Source organism: Cheilinus undulatus, linkage group 20, assembly GCF_018320785.1.
Source record: "Cheilinus undulatus linkage group 20, ASM1832078v1, whole genome shotgun sequence".
NCBI classification, from domain to species: Eukaryota; Metazoa; Chordata; class Actinopteri; order Labriformes; family Labridae; genus Cheilinus; species Cheilinus undulatus.
Genome location: NC_054884.1, coordinates 7,695,466 through 7,708,413, shown reverse-complemented (window position 1 = coordinate 7,708,413; position 12,948 = coordinate 7,695,466). Strand labels below are relative to the sequence as shown.

The 12,948-nt window shown below is 37.3% G+C and overlaps 1 protein-coding gene across 3 annotated transcripts in view; it reads right to left on the bottom strand.

The window, feature by feature from the left end:
• ccdc57 (coiled-coil domain containing 57) overlaps window positions 1-12,340 on the bottom strand; it is a 33,328-nt gene extending 20,988 nt beyond the window's left edge. For 2 of the 3 annotated variants that reach the window (XM_041816552.1, XM_041816553.1), the window contains exons 1-9: window positions 12,130-12,340; window positions 7,676-7,839; window positions 5,380-5,502; window positions 4,411-4,554; window positions 3,582-3,690; window positions 1,272-1,334; window positions 856-957; window positions 477-634; window positions 325-399 (exon numbers count right to left, since the gene is read on the bottom strand). In XM_041816552.1, the coding sequence (XP_041672486.1) occupies window positions 325-399; window positions 477-634; window positions 856-957; window positions 1,272-1,334; window positions 3,582-3,690; window positions 4,411-4,554; window positions 5,380-5,502; window positions 7,676-7,839; window positions 12,130-12,132 (941 nt within the window). In that variant the 5' untranslated portion in view covers window positions 12,133-12,340. The remainder of the gene's footprint in view (window positions 1-324; window positions 400-476; window positions 635-855; window positions 958-1,271; window positions 1,335-3,581; window positions 3,691-4,410; window positions 4,555-5,379; window positions 5,503-7,675; window positions 7,840-12,129) is intronic. The other variant, XM_041816554.1, reaches the window with a different exon arrangement.
• Between the last annotated feature and the right edge of the window lie 608 nt (window positions 12,341-12,948).

Sequence of the window (12,948 nt, the reverse complement as noted above, 5' to 3'; positions counted from 1 at the left end):
ACTTCCTTTGCATCCCTTTTTCTGTGAAGCAGCAGTGGCGCTTTTAAACCTTCACGAGGGCATGGTCCCTTCTCATTATTTCAGACTGACTGACGCAGACGGTCGATGATCGATACTTTGTGTGGAGGACTGAAAGTACAGCGACCGGCAGTGAGTGAGATAATGGATGTCGCTATCTCACTGGCTGCAAAACAAATCTACCCATGTGAATAAATAAAGATACCTGATGGGATCAAATTCATGACCAGCTTCATGATGTTCGATATCTCTTACTGGAGCTTAAGGTGTCCCAAAGCCTGGATATGTTGAGCATTAAAGACTCACTTCCTCATATGGTCATCATCTTCTTTCTTACATTTGGTCTTCATCAGTTTCAGCTCTTCCTCAAGCTCCTTTATCCTGAAACAGGGAATAACCAGAAAACCTTTAAGAACATGAAAACATAAACACATACAATGTACAGTACAGGAGCTTACCTGGAGTCCTTGGCAGCAGTAACATCTCTGATCTCCTGCTCTTTGTGCTGCAGCTGAGTTTGAATCTGCTGACAGAAATCCTGAGTGGATTTTAGAGCTTCTGTGGTCTGCAACTGTGTCTGGCTGTGAACTTCAACCTCTTTTGATAGCAGCTTTACCTGGACACAAATACAAGGATCAACATAAGATGGAAAACTTGGGTGAATAAACTTGACACGTGAAGATCAGAGCTCAGCAAGAAAATCAAATATGAAACCTTAACCTACATTTTTATGAATATTTTTGAGATTTTTTTTTAGATTAATTCTCAAGCATTTCTTTTGAAGAATCTAACATTTCTTAACAATTTAAATCTACACCATAATTTTTCTGTCCTCACCTTGAGATCATGAGACAGCACCACCGCTCGCATCTCATCCATTTTCACATTGAACCCATGTTCCCGCTGTCTCAGCTCACTGTTAAACACCACTGTCATCTCCTGTTAGAGAAGAATCATTATTGTTCAGAAATTCGGCAAGGTTTTATTTATTATAAGAAACAGGATTTGTTTCTCTTCTGCTTTCTCAACATCAGTAAGAACAATGTGACTCGCACCAGCCTCCTCTTTACATTTTCTATCATGTAATTCCACTTGGATTTCTGCTTGGTCGACATGCAGCACAAGCTTAAAGAACTCACGATGCAAATCACGTTCTTTTTCTAGTCCTGTCAGCTCATGTGACGGGTAATTTGATTCAGCCAGGCCAATCTTTTAACTGCTATGTGTGTGGCAGCAGTGAAATGGTCTTCTACCTGCACGTCTGCAGCATCCTCATTGACGTCACTCTTGCTGAGCACTGCAGCAGTTTTTTCCACCTATACAGGTCATGTGACATGTATTTAAACATTTAATCATTGTGTTCTTATCAAACCCAGAATTAACACAAAACTGAGGTACTAATAAATATGTAAAATGTGGATTTGAACCTGTGATTAATGTGTCAAGGGCTGTAGTGCTGTATGTGGGTGTCTGCTCTACCAGATGAGCTCATCCATTGCCCAACAATTGGACATTTTTAATCTAAGAGGATAATTATATATTTTATCATGTCTGTGACATATTTGACATTGCATTTACAGTACCTAAAAATTTCACACCCTTAGATTCTTTATAAATCAGTAATGGTCAATATAATTTGGATTCTTTTACAAAAAATTACAAAAAACTTTTTAATGTCAAAGTGAAAACAGCTTTCTACAAATTCATGTCAATTAAATAAAAATATATAATGTAAAATAAGTAACTGCATAAATATCTACCCCCTTACAGTGACTGACCTCAATCAACGGAGGTCCAGCCAGCTGGTGCTAGTAGTCTCACAATTAGTGAAATGGGGATCCGCTGAGTGCATTGAATGTGTCCCAAGTGATTGTAGTTTAAAGACACCTGAGTCTGAAAAGTCCAGTCACTGTTTAATCAGTATTCATGGCTACCATTACACCATGATGACAAGAACACCCTAAGCCTCTTAAAAAAATAAAAGGTTATTGAAAAGTGTAAGTCAGGGGATGGATACAAAAACATTTCTTAGGCACTGAACATCCCCCCGAGTTCACTTAAATCCATCATCAAGAAATGGAAAGAATATGGCACATGCGTAAATCTGCCTAGATCAGGCCGTCCTCACAAACTGAGTGATCGTGCAAGAAGGAAACTAGTGAGAGAGGCTACCAAGACACATATGACTACTCTGAAGGAGTTACAAGCATCAGCAGCTGAGATGGGAGAGACTCTGCATACAACAACTGATGGGTCTTCATCAGTCAAAGCCTTATGGGAGAGTGGCAAAGATAAAGACACCGTTGAAGAAAACTCAGATTAAATCTGGAGTAAAGTTCACACAAAGACATGTGGGAGACTCCATGGTCAAGTGGAAGAAAGTTCTTTGGTCTGATGAGACCGAAATGGTGCTGTTTGGCCATCAAACAAGATGCTATGTTTGACAAACACCAAGCACTACACATCACCACAAACACACCATCCCGACTGTAAAGCACGGTGGTGGCAGCATCACGCTGTGGAGATGCTTCTTGGAAGTTGGACTTGGAAGACTTGTAAAGGTAGAGGATAAAATGAATGCAGCAAAATGTAGGGAAATCCTGGAGGACAATCTTTTTCAGTCTGCAAAATAACTACAGCTTTGGAGAATGTTTATTTTTCAGTGACAGAGAAAAGGGCTTTTTGCCTGATCCCTGTGTCGCCTCACAAAGCTTGAGCAGTTGTGCTTGAGTAAAATTGCAGTGTCCACATGTGCAAGCCTTATTGAGACTTATTCACATTAAGTGCTGTGATTGCAGCCAAAGGTGACTCTACTTAATACTGACTTGAAGGAGGTGAATATTTATGCAGTCACTTATTTTAAATCTGTTTAATTAATTGACAATGCTTTGTAAACATCTGTTTTCACTTAGACATTAAGAAGGTTTTTATGTAATTTTTTGTCAAAAATTCCAAATCATTTTGACCATGATTGATTTACAAAATCAATAAAAGGGTCAAACATTGAAGTGGGTGAGTTCTTTTGTATAGGCATTGTAACAGAGGAAAAGATAAGGTGTCATTCCCTGAGACAAAGATAGAGTCTCAGTCCCACTCAAACAGCCTCCATATCAGTTTATTATCCCTTATGCTATTGGTTGGCCTCTTGTACTGCATACATGATAATAAAGCCAGCCACTGAGTGTAACAAACACAAGTCACAATGATTTTTTAGGATCTTTTGTTTGGGTTCATCCTAAAGGTCTGTATGTCTCCCTGCCCCCTCAGGTATTCAGTCCTGCAGACTGCACAGCTCTCCTTGTACAGTGCCAACACTGAGGGGTTGCAACATGAGACAGATAGTGCATTACTGCGTGGAGCTGCATTGTGCTGTAGCTTTTCATGTCTGTCAGCTGCACAATGTGTCTCACATTGAGTCAGATTAATACATTCTTTATTTCAGGGGGAGCAAGTGGAGGTCATGATATTTTTATTCAGCATTTTGCCCATTAGGTAGAACAACATAGAAGCAGATAAAAAGTGAGAAACTCTGAGGAGAGCAAAAGTGAAACCATGTGTTTTACCTGTCTCTGTAAGGTCAGCTCTCCCTCAACCTCTCGTATCTTGTTCTGCAAATTCAGTTTCATCCTCTCATACTCCTCTGTTTGCTTCTGAACTTCACCAGCCATGGAGCTATGGTCAAAGAGTGACGAAAAAAAAAGACAGAAAAATGTAACAGACTGCCACTTTTAGTCCAATTTTGCCACTTTTATCCATTTTTTTGTCATTTTTGCCACTTTTCGCCAATTTGAGCTGTCTTTTGATATCAAATTCATTTTTTCCTATTTTGACAATCTTTGCTGGGTTTTTTTGCAAATATTTCCACCTTTTTGCTGATTTTGTCTATTTTAATCATCAGTGACTCATTTTTTGTCTTTTCTCACCCATTTTTTGCCACTTTTTGCCCTTTTTTGCCACTTTTTCTACCCACTTTTGCCACTTTCACCAAGGTTTTACCATGTTATGCCTATTTTGCCCCTTTTCACCCAATTTTGCCACCTTAAACTTATTTTTATTGCCCCTTAAACCCATTTTGCCACGTCTCACCACTTAGACTATGGCTCTTGCAGATGTATTTTTCAACAATTTGGCTCTTTGGTTGAGCAGCAACCTTGCCAGTGTATTAGTGCAATTTAGAAGGTGTGCAGAAGTGTACAACTTAACTAGTAACCCAGACCTTGTGTCTTGGAATTCTATTTTTTGTTACTTTAACTTTTTTATAGTATCTCACCAAAGTTTAAAATTCTGTCATTGTGATTACCCTGATGTTGCCTCATTTGATAGGTAGTGCTTATATCAACAAATCAACGATACGCTACCAGCTTTAGTGAACTTGTTTTCTTTTTAACTCACAGTTTGATCTCATCCATCTGCAGCCTGTACTGAGCAGCACTCTGTTCACTCTTACTGAGCTCATCCTTCCACTGCCCAGCCTCTCTGCGTCTCTGTTCCTCCAGCCAGCTGACCTGCAGACGGAGCCGCTTCACCTCCTCCTGTCTGCAGAATGACAGCAGTATTTCAGTATTAGTGGACCTGGACAGTCACTGTGTCTGCTGGAGCCATTAGTGTCCTGCTTGTGGGTAGACTGATTTTATAATAAGGCATTAGAAGAGGGAGCTCTGCTTTCAAGGTCAAACAGCAGACTTCTCATCAGCACTTACTTTACTTTTACTTACTTTTACTTTACGTTTACTTTAGGGTGGGCTGTATGAGGACAATAAATCAAATGTGGTGGGCAAAATCAAAATGAAAGAGATGAGATTGTTCCCTAAGATAAAACAGTGATAATCTAAAATATCATGGAAGAAAAAAAGAACGAGAATTTCAAGGAGGGGGTTAAAAAGGGAAAAATAATTCTTTCTTATAATTGAACCAGCTGAAATGTATAATTAAAAATACTGATTTTATCCAACAAATAAAATACCCTCTACATTTACATTAAGAAATGTGCAGTTCTGTTAAAACTGATGCTGTTGCTTCATCCATGCTAATCCTTTGATTGTCAGCCTTTGTTTACAGGCTTGTAGTTGCTTGAACCAAACCCTGCTGCCTCTTTTGCCTCATTTTTTATGAAAGCTGCATTTAAATGTTGCTAACTCTTTTGTCTCATTGTAGATAAGAAGACAGAACAACCTCTGTACCACAAAGGCTTAATAAAAAATGCTTGGTTTAAATATATACTTAAAATTGTGGGAGAAAAAGCCTTCAGTCATTGTCAGTTCAGCTTTTTTAAAACTTTAGTACTGCTCAATATCATACAGTAATCATATAAAATATTTACTCTCCTAGGCTACTGACTGAAAGGAATAATTTGTATTGTACCTATTTTTCTCCAAAGTCAGGGCTCTGGTAGCTACGACATCGTATTTCTCCAGCTCTTTGTCCCGTTCTTCCAGGATGGCCAGGTTGAACTGGAAACCTTCCTTTATTCTCTGGTAGCGCTCTCTGACAGAGGAATCAGAACAAAACATTAAATCAGTAATCACAGTGTTCAAACAGCTTTAATTCTTTACTCAGATTTTCAGCACATGACTGGAAAGGTTTGGAGACCCTCCTGGCTTACAGTGCTTCACAATTTACAAAGCACAGAACAAGGCAAAGTAAAGCAGTCTAAGAAAGGCAATGCATTCATCATTATTGGGCCTCAGTCACCAACATCTTGCTATGATTTTTCTTGAGAAAGTTTCTCATGGCGGCCTAGGTTTGAATCCAGCCCGGGGCCCTTTGCCGCATGTCTCTCCCCATTCTCTCGTCCCTGTTTCCGAGTCTTTCCACTGTCCTCCTCTGTCTTAACCTTGCAAAGCAGATGGATACGCCCATTTCCTTGTTTCTCACTGGCAAATCCATCTTGCAAGCTCCCACCTGAGCCGTTTGGGCCCGGTTAGAAAGTGACAGGGCCAATCAGTGACGAGAGGCAGTACTTTCAGGGGCAGCGGAGTCATGACGTAAACAAGCAGCAGCAAAAGCTGGTGCAGTTATGGAGGAAGAGATTAGCGTGGATGCTGCTAAAGCACCAGTTTTATCAGAACTTGACAACATTTCTTCGTTAAAAGAAGAACAAAGAACAGCAGTGAGTTGTTTTCTTTTCAAAAACGACAAAAGTCGAGTACTGACATGTCTATAGTCGCCATGTTTCGCGTTATTCCTCAGTAGCTGCGCAGCCCGATAGCACCTACGTCACGTGCTTTGTTGCTCTGATTGGCCTGTAGAGATGTAACAGACAGAATCTTCATCCAATCACACTCCAAGTTTTTTTCAAATTCTCTGCCTTTTCTGAAATGTTTCCTGTTGAAGCTTTCCCAGATGGATGTGTGAAACACATCCATCTGGCATGTCAGGTTACCTCTGTCTAATAAAGGCACAAAAAGCCCAAAAGTAAAGAAAGTTTCTCAGAGAAACCTCGATGGGATTCATAACATGTTTGTAACCTTCTGAATTGTTCTCACCTGTGTTCTTAAGTTGATGAATGCCCTGATGGTGTTTGTAAGCTGGAAGCACATGCACATTTCTCCTAACTAGCATAGAAACACCTTTTCAACACCCATATAAGGGCACAAGACTGCAGGGCAGTGTGCAAAGGCACACACGAGTTTGAGGAAAAGTATGTTATCAGTGATGTCCTAATCAAAATAAACCATTAAAACTATCACAAAACTTCGGAAAACAATGCATTCAGAAATATTCAGACCCCCTTTACTTTTTCTGTTTGTTATGTTGTAGCCTGATGCTACAGTCAAAAAAAATCATTTGTATTCTTATTAATTTACATTTAGAACCCCATCATGACAAAGTGAAAACATAAATTTAGACATTTTTACAAATTAATAAAAAAATCAAGAACCAAAATATCACACTGGCATAAGTATTCAGGTTCCTCATTTCTCTTGATCGTTGCTGAGATGTTTCTACATCTTGATTGGATTGTTCAGTTAGACATACATTGTCAAACAGTTTAAACAAGGACAACAAGCTTAAAGAAGCAAACATAAACATTAATAGTGCTATCAGTCTGGTCAGATATCACTGAACTGCTCAGTCTGAGCTCTGCCTCCACTGCAGAACAATAGAGGTGCTGCTCATGGCTTTGAAAAGCAACATTTGAATATTTCAACAGTTTGCAAAAGCAACCTTGTCTTTGCCATTATAATGCCATGCTGATTCATGATAATCCACACACATCCTTTGTGTCAAACTGAGGCTGATATCATTGGCACACATTACAAAACTTGTACAAATAAAACCACAACTTTGCATAGACAGATTCAGTCACAGACAGCTGATGAACGTGTTTCCAGGTAACTTGACTCAAAGTTCAAATGTTCAAGCGGCTAAATACATATCTTTTCATTTTACTGGACACTGAATTACTCAACTTTCCACACAACAGCAGAGGCAGAAATTCCTTTCAAATTCAAGAAAGTCAGTCATTTAGCAAAAAACTTGAGTTGACTGGTGTAATTCTGTTGGGACTGGATCAAAGTTATTTTACTCCCTGAAAAACACATCTGAGAGTCAATAAATGATTGAATGATATATCAGTCAAAAAACAACAATCTGCCTTTTTTTCTTCTTTCATATTCAGTTTAATTTTACTGTGATTTGGATGTGGTTGTTATACCTGAGGGTGGAGCACTCTTCCTGGGCCTTTCTCAGTGAACTCTCCAGCTGATGAACCCTCGCTGCCTGGAGCTCCTTCCACTCCTTCTCTTTACAGGCCAGCTGAGCCTCCAGGTCTCCCACTTCACTGTCCTTCACTGATTGCATGGTGGAACAAGGATACACCTAGGAACCATGATAAAATGCATCAACACAGTATTCATGGTAATATCATTTTAAAATCAATTAGGGTTTTTTAGATTAAACAGAAAATCAATGTGGTAGTGCACACAGACACAGTCGCCTGGAGCTCCCCATCAGTTCACTTACAGTGCAAAAACTGCCTGTATCTATTCATCTACTGTGAAATAATGTATTATTAATTAGGTCACCAAACTGCTTATTTAGAAATGTAATTAAGAGTAAAACGCTTTCTAACTTCCCAATTTGTTTCACTGCTATTACCTTATTCAAACTTCTGCATACTGCCTAAATTACATAAATATACTAGCAGCATTTTTTAGTAGTGAAACACTGCTGATGCTTTTGTGAAATTCAGACAGACATGGAGAAGTCTGCTTTAGGGAAGCACAATATTATCAGCATGATAATGGTCTTAGCAGATGTTAGCTTAAAAAGTTACTCATTCGCCTTATTCTAGATAAAGCAGCCTACATGAGCTGTAATATCTGTCAATATGGGCTGCAAAAATCTGCTGTAAATATCAGCCTATATAGGTTCTAAATATTGCCCTATATAGGCTGTAAATAATGGCCTATATAGGTTGTAAATATTGGCCTATATAGGCTATAAATATTGGCCTATATAGGTTCTAAATAATGGCCTATATAGGTTCTAAATATTGGCCTATATAGGCTGTAAGTATTGGCCTATATATGCTGTAAATATTGGCCTATATAAGCTGTAAATATTGGCCTATATAAGCTGTAAATATTGGCCTATATAGGCTGTAAATATTGGCCTATATAAGCTGTAAATATTGGCCTATATAGGATGTAAATATTGGCCTATATAGGCTGTAAATATTGGCCTATATAGGTTCTAAATAATGGCCTATATAGGTTGTAAATATTGGCCTATATAGGTTCTAAATAATGGCCTATATAGGTTGTAAATATTGGCCTATATAGGCTGTAAGTATTGGCCTATATAAGCTGTAAATATTGGCCTATATAGGCTGTAAGTATTGGCCTATATAAGCTGTAAATATTGGCCTATATAAGCTGTAAATATTGGCCTATATAGGCTGTAAATATTGGCCTATATAGGCTGTAAATATTGGCCTATATAGGCTGTGAATATTGCCCTATATAGGCTGTAAATATTGCCCTATATAGGCTGTAAATATTGGCCTATATAGGTTGTAAAAATAGGCCTATATAGGATGTAAATATTGGCCTATATAGGTTCTAAATAATGGCCTATATAGGCTGTAAATATTGCCCTATATAGGCTGTTAATAATGGCCTATATAGGTTCTAAATATTGGCCTATATAAGCTGTAAATATTGGCCTATATAGGCTGTAAATATTGGCCTATATAGGCTGTAAATATTGGCCTATATAGGCTGTAAATATTGGCCTATATAGGTTGTAAATATTGGCCTATATAGGCTGTAAATATTGCCCTATATATAGGCTGTTAATATTGGCCTATATAGGCTGTGAATATTGCCCTATATAGGCTGTAAGTATTGGCCTATATAGGCTGTAAATATTGGCCTATATAAGCTGTAAATATTGGCCTATATAGGCTGTAAATATTGGCCTATATAGGCTGTAAATATTGGCCTATATAGGCTGTAAATATTGGCCTATATAGGCTGTATATCATTGCCTATACAGGTTCTAAATATTGGCCTATATAGGCTGTAAATATTGGCCTATATAGGCTTTAAATATTGGCCTATAAAGGCTGTACATATAGGCCTATACAGGCTGTAAATATCGGCCTATTTAGGCTGTAAATATTGGCCTATACAGGTTCTAAATATTGGCCTATATAGGCTGTAATTATTGGCCTATATAGGCTGTAAATATTGGCCTATATAGGCTGTAAATATTGGCCTATATAGGCTGTGAATATTGCCCTATATAGGCTGTAAATATTGGCCTATATAGGCTGTAAATATTGGCCTATATAAGCTGTAAATATTGGCCAATACATTGTAAATATCGGCCTATATAGGCTGTAAATATTGGCCTATATAGGCTGTAAATATTGGCCTAAATAGGTTGTAAATATCAGCTTATACAGGCTGTAAATATCGGCTGACAAAAGCTCTCAGTATCAGCTTTTACAGGCTGTAAATATCGGCCTATATAGGCTGTACATATTGGCTTATATATGTTTTAAATATCGGCCTACATAGGCTGAAAATATTGGCCTATATAGGCTGTAAATATTGGCAATATAGGTTGTAAATATTGGCCTATATAGGCTGTAAATATTGCCCTATATAGGCTGTTAATAATGGCCTATATAGGTTCTAAATATTGGCCTATATAGGCTGTAATTATTGGCCTATATATGCTGTAAATATTGGCCTATATAAGCTGTAAATATTGGCCTATATAGGCTGTAAATATTGGCCTATATAAGCTGTAAATATTGGCCTATATAGGCTGTAAATATTGGCCTATATAGGCTGTAAATATTGGCCTATATATATTAACTATATTACTATATATTTATATATTTATATACTATATTTACAGCCTGTATAGGCTGTAAATATTGGCAATATAGGTTGTAAATATTGGCCTATATAGGCCTTTATTAGCTGAAAAAGATTGTCTGCCAGTATGGACTGCAAATTTCAGCCAATATTGACTTTAACTGCTGTCCTTTGCTATCTGTAAAAAGACAAACGTTTACAAAAATAAGGAAAGTATATTTTCTTTCACGTTATTTTATGAAATAAAATGACACTTGGATGTTTGTATGATGTGTAAATCCTAACAACGAGTTAAGCTGAAGAAATATTGCATCTTCAGCAATTTGAAATTGCAGTAGGATATATTGCGATTTTATATAAATTTTAAATTAACTGCCCAGCATAACTGGAGATCCATATTCTTTTGCTGTTATTGGCAATAAATGAAGCTCAGATTTTACTGTACAACTCCACAGTAGCTACTCATTACTCAGTATGTAAAGAAAAGTTTAAATGAAATACTTTTTACTATTACTTTGGTAGATGGAGTCTGGTACTATTTCAACCTCACTTGCAGAAAACACTGCTTGACACTTTAGTACAGTATATCTATGGTTTCATCTAAACTCATTTTAATCTCTATTTCTATTGTCATATTAAATTTCTAACTGCTGGGGTGGAAAAAGTTCACGTCTGTTGTACTCAAGTAAAAGTACTGTTACTCTGGTAAAAATGTACTTAAGCAGAAGTAAAAGAACTGGTCTATAAATCTGCTCAAGTAAAAGTAAAAAGTATTCAATTTAAAGTTTACTTTAAGTACTGAGTACTGAGAAGCTACTGGAGTTTTTCAGTAAAATATAATCTTTCCCTATGAGCAAGAACAACAGGAGAATAGATCTCACACCAGGTTGTTCAGGTAAAGTCACACCTCTATAATAAAGTTAAATACACAGCAAAATTTACACTGTTAATTTAACTCAGGTATATTTAGCACTGTCTATATTGGTCCATGCTACATGGATTTAAACTTCACTTTTGAAAGCATTAAACGGTTTAAAATATGACTGAGCTGCAGGAACGCTGGAAAATCTGTGCAGAAAGTAAACCTCATAGCAAGACAATGCATACTGGCACACTAGGCCTCCTTTAAGAATAACTGAAGTCACAGGTGTGAACTCTTATTTAATGGTTAACTTCGCTCATGGTGCAAATGTGTCTTACATCAAAAACAACAACAATCTAGAAACATGAACAAAAGACCCCCAGCAGGGATCATTGTACAGTTACTATGGTGAAAACTTACTGAAGAGGAAGTAAAAGTACTGATTTCAAAATGTACTCAATAAAAGTACAAGTACCCTAAAGCACTACTCAGTTACAGTGATTACTTAATAATGTTGTGTTTTTAACTCTGTAAAAACATTTTAATCGCTTTGTGTATAAATTGTACTCTATAAATGAACCTCACTTACCTTGCAAATAAAAATGATTACACAAAAAGACAAAGTTTTTAGTTTTACCTTGTAATAGTGCCAAATTACCTGATCATGAAATAAAGGAGACATATGGAGCAGCCTATCTGAGCTGTTAAAACATTAAAATGCTCTTTTGTCTGAGTTATCAGCTAATCTTCATCAGGTCTAGGCAGACTGGCTGAAAAATACCACGCTAAAATTGGAGATGAATGTAAAGTTTACACATGTTTATACAATATAAAACCCAAAACAGTATATCTGTTCTAATTTGAATAGGGGAACGGAGGGATAAACCAGCGATGATATGAATCACTTAAACCTACCATCGTCCAGGAGACGTTTTCAGTTATCGGTGGGTTTTAATAAAATTACTTCTTACTCCTGGAACTCAGAATTCTTCATACTTTACAGTCAGTAGGAAATGAAGCGGCTCATACGAAATTTTAAAGCTCCACTATCACGTAACACACAACTTAAGTAACAAACTTTCTTGACGTTCAGAAAAACTTGGCTGGTTCCTAGTTGAAGCGGGCAGTTTCCTGGGCAACCGTCCGTCTACTATTTTGTTCCCCAGCTTCATCAAGAGAAACAAAGGTTCCTGTTCATACTGAGGCACGGGAACAGGCTTAAAATATCAAATGTCGGATTTAAATGCTGTGAACGCTATTTTATATCACTCAAGCTCGTAGTTTATCCATTGCAGCGATAAATTCGTCGACTAAAACTAAACTAAAACTAAAAATTAACTGTCGAAGACAGAACAAAGACTAGCTAAGATAGATTTTTGAGGATGAAAACACTGACAAAAGTTTAGTTTTCCTCAAGAAGACGGAAACAAAAACTTTGTTCGGGACATTTAAAATCCATAATATTTCTCCATATTTAATCATATTTCATGATATTTCTCCACTGTGAATTGGTCAAAACAAAAGCAGAGATTAGATAGAGAGCATTTAAGGTACACTATGAGAAGAAAAGTATATGACCATTATTGAATCCAGGTGTTTCAATCAGACCCGTTGCCACAGGTGTATAAAATCAAGCACCCAGTCATGCAGTTGCTATTTGAAAACATTTGTGCCAAAAAATGGGTCGTTCTGAAGAGCTCAGTGATTTCAAGCATGGTACTGTGATGCATGTCA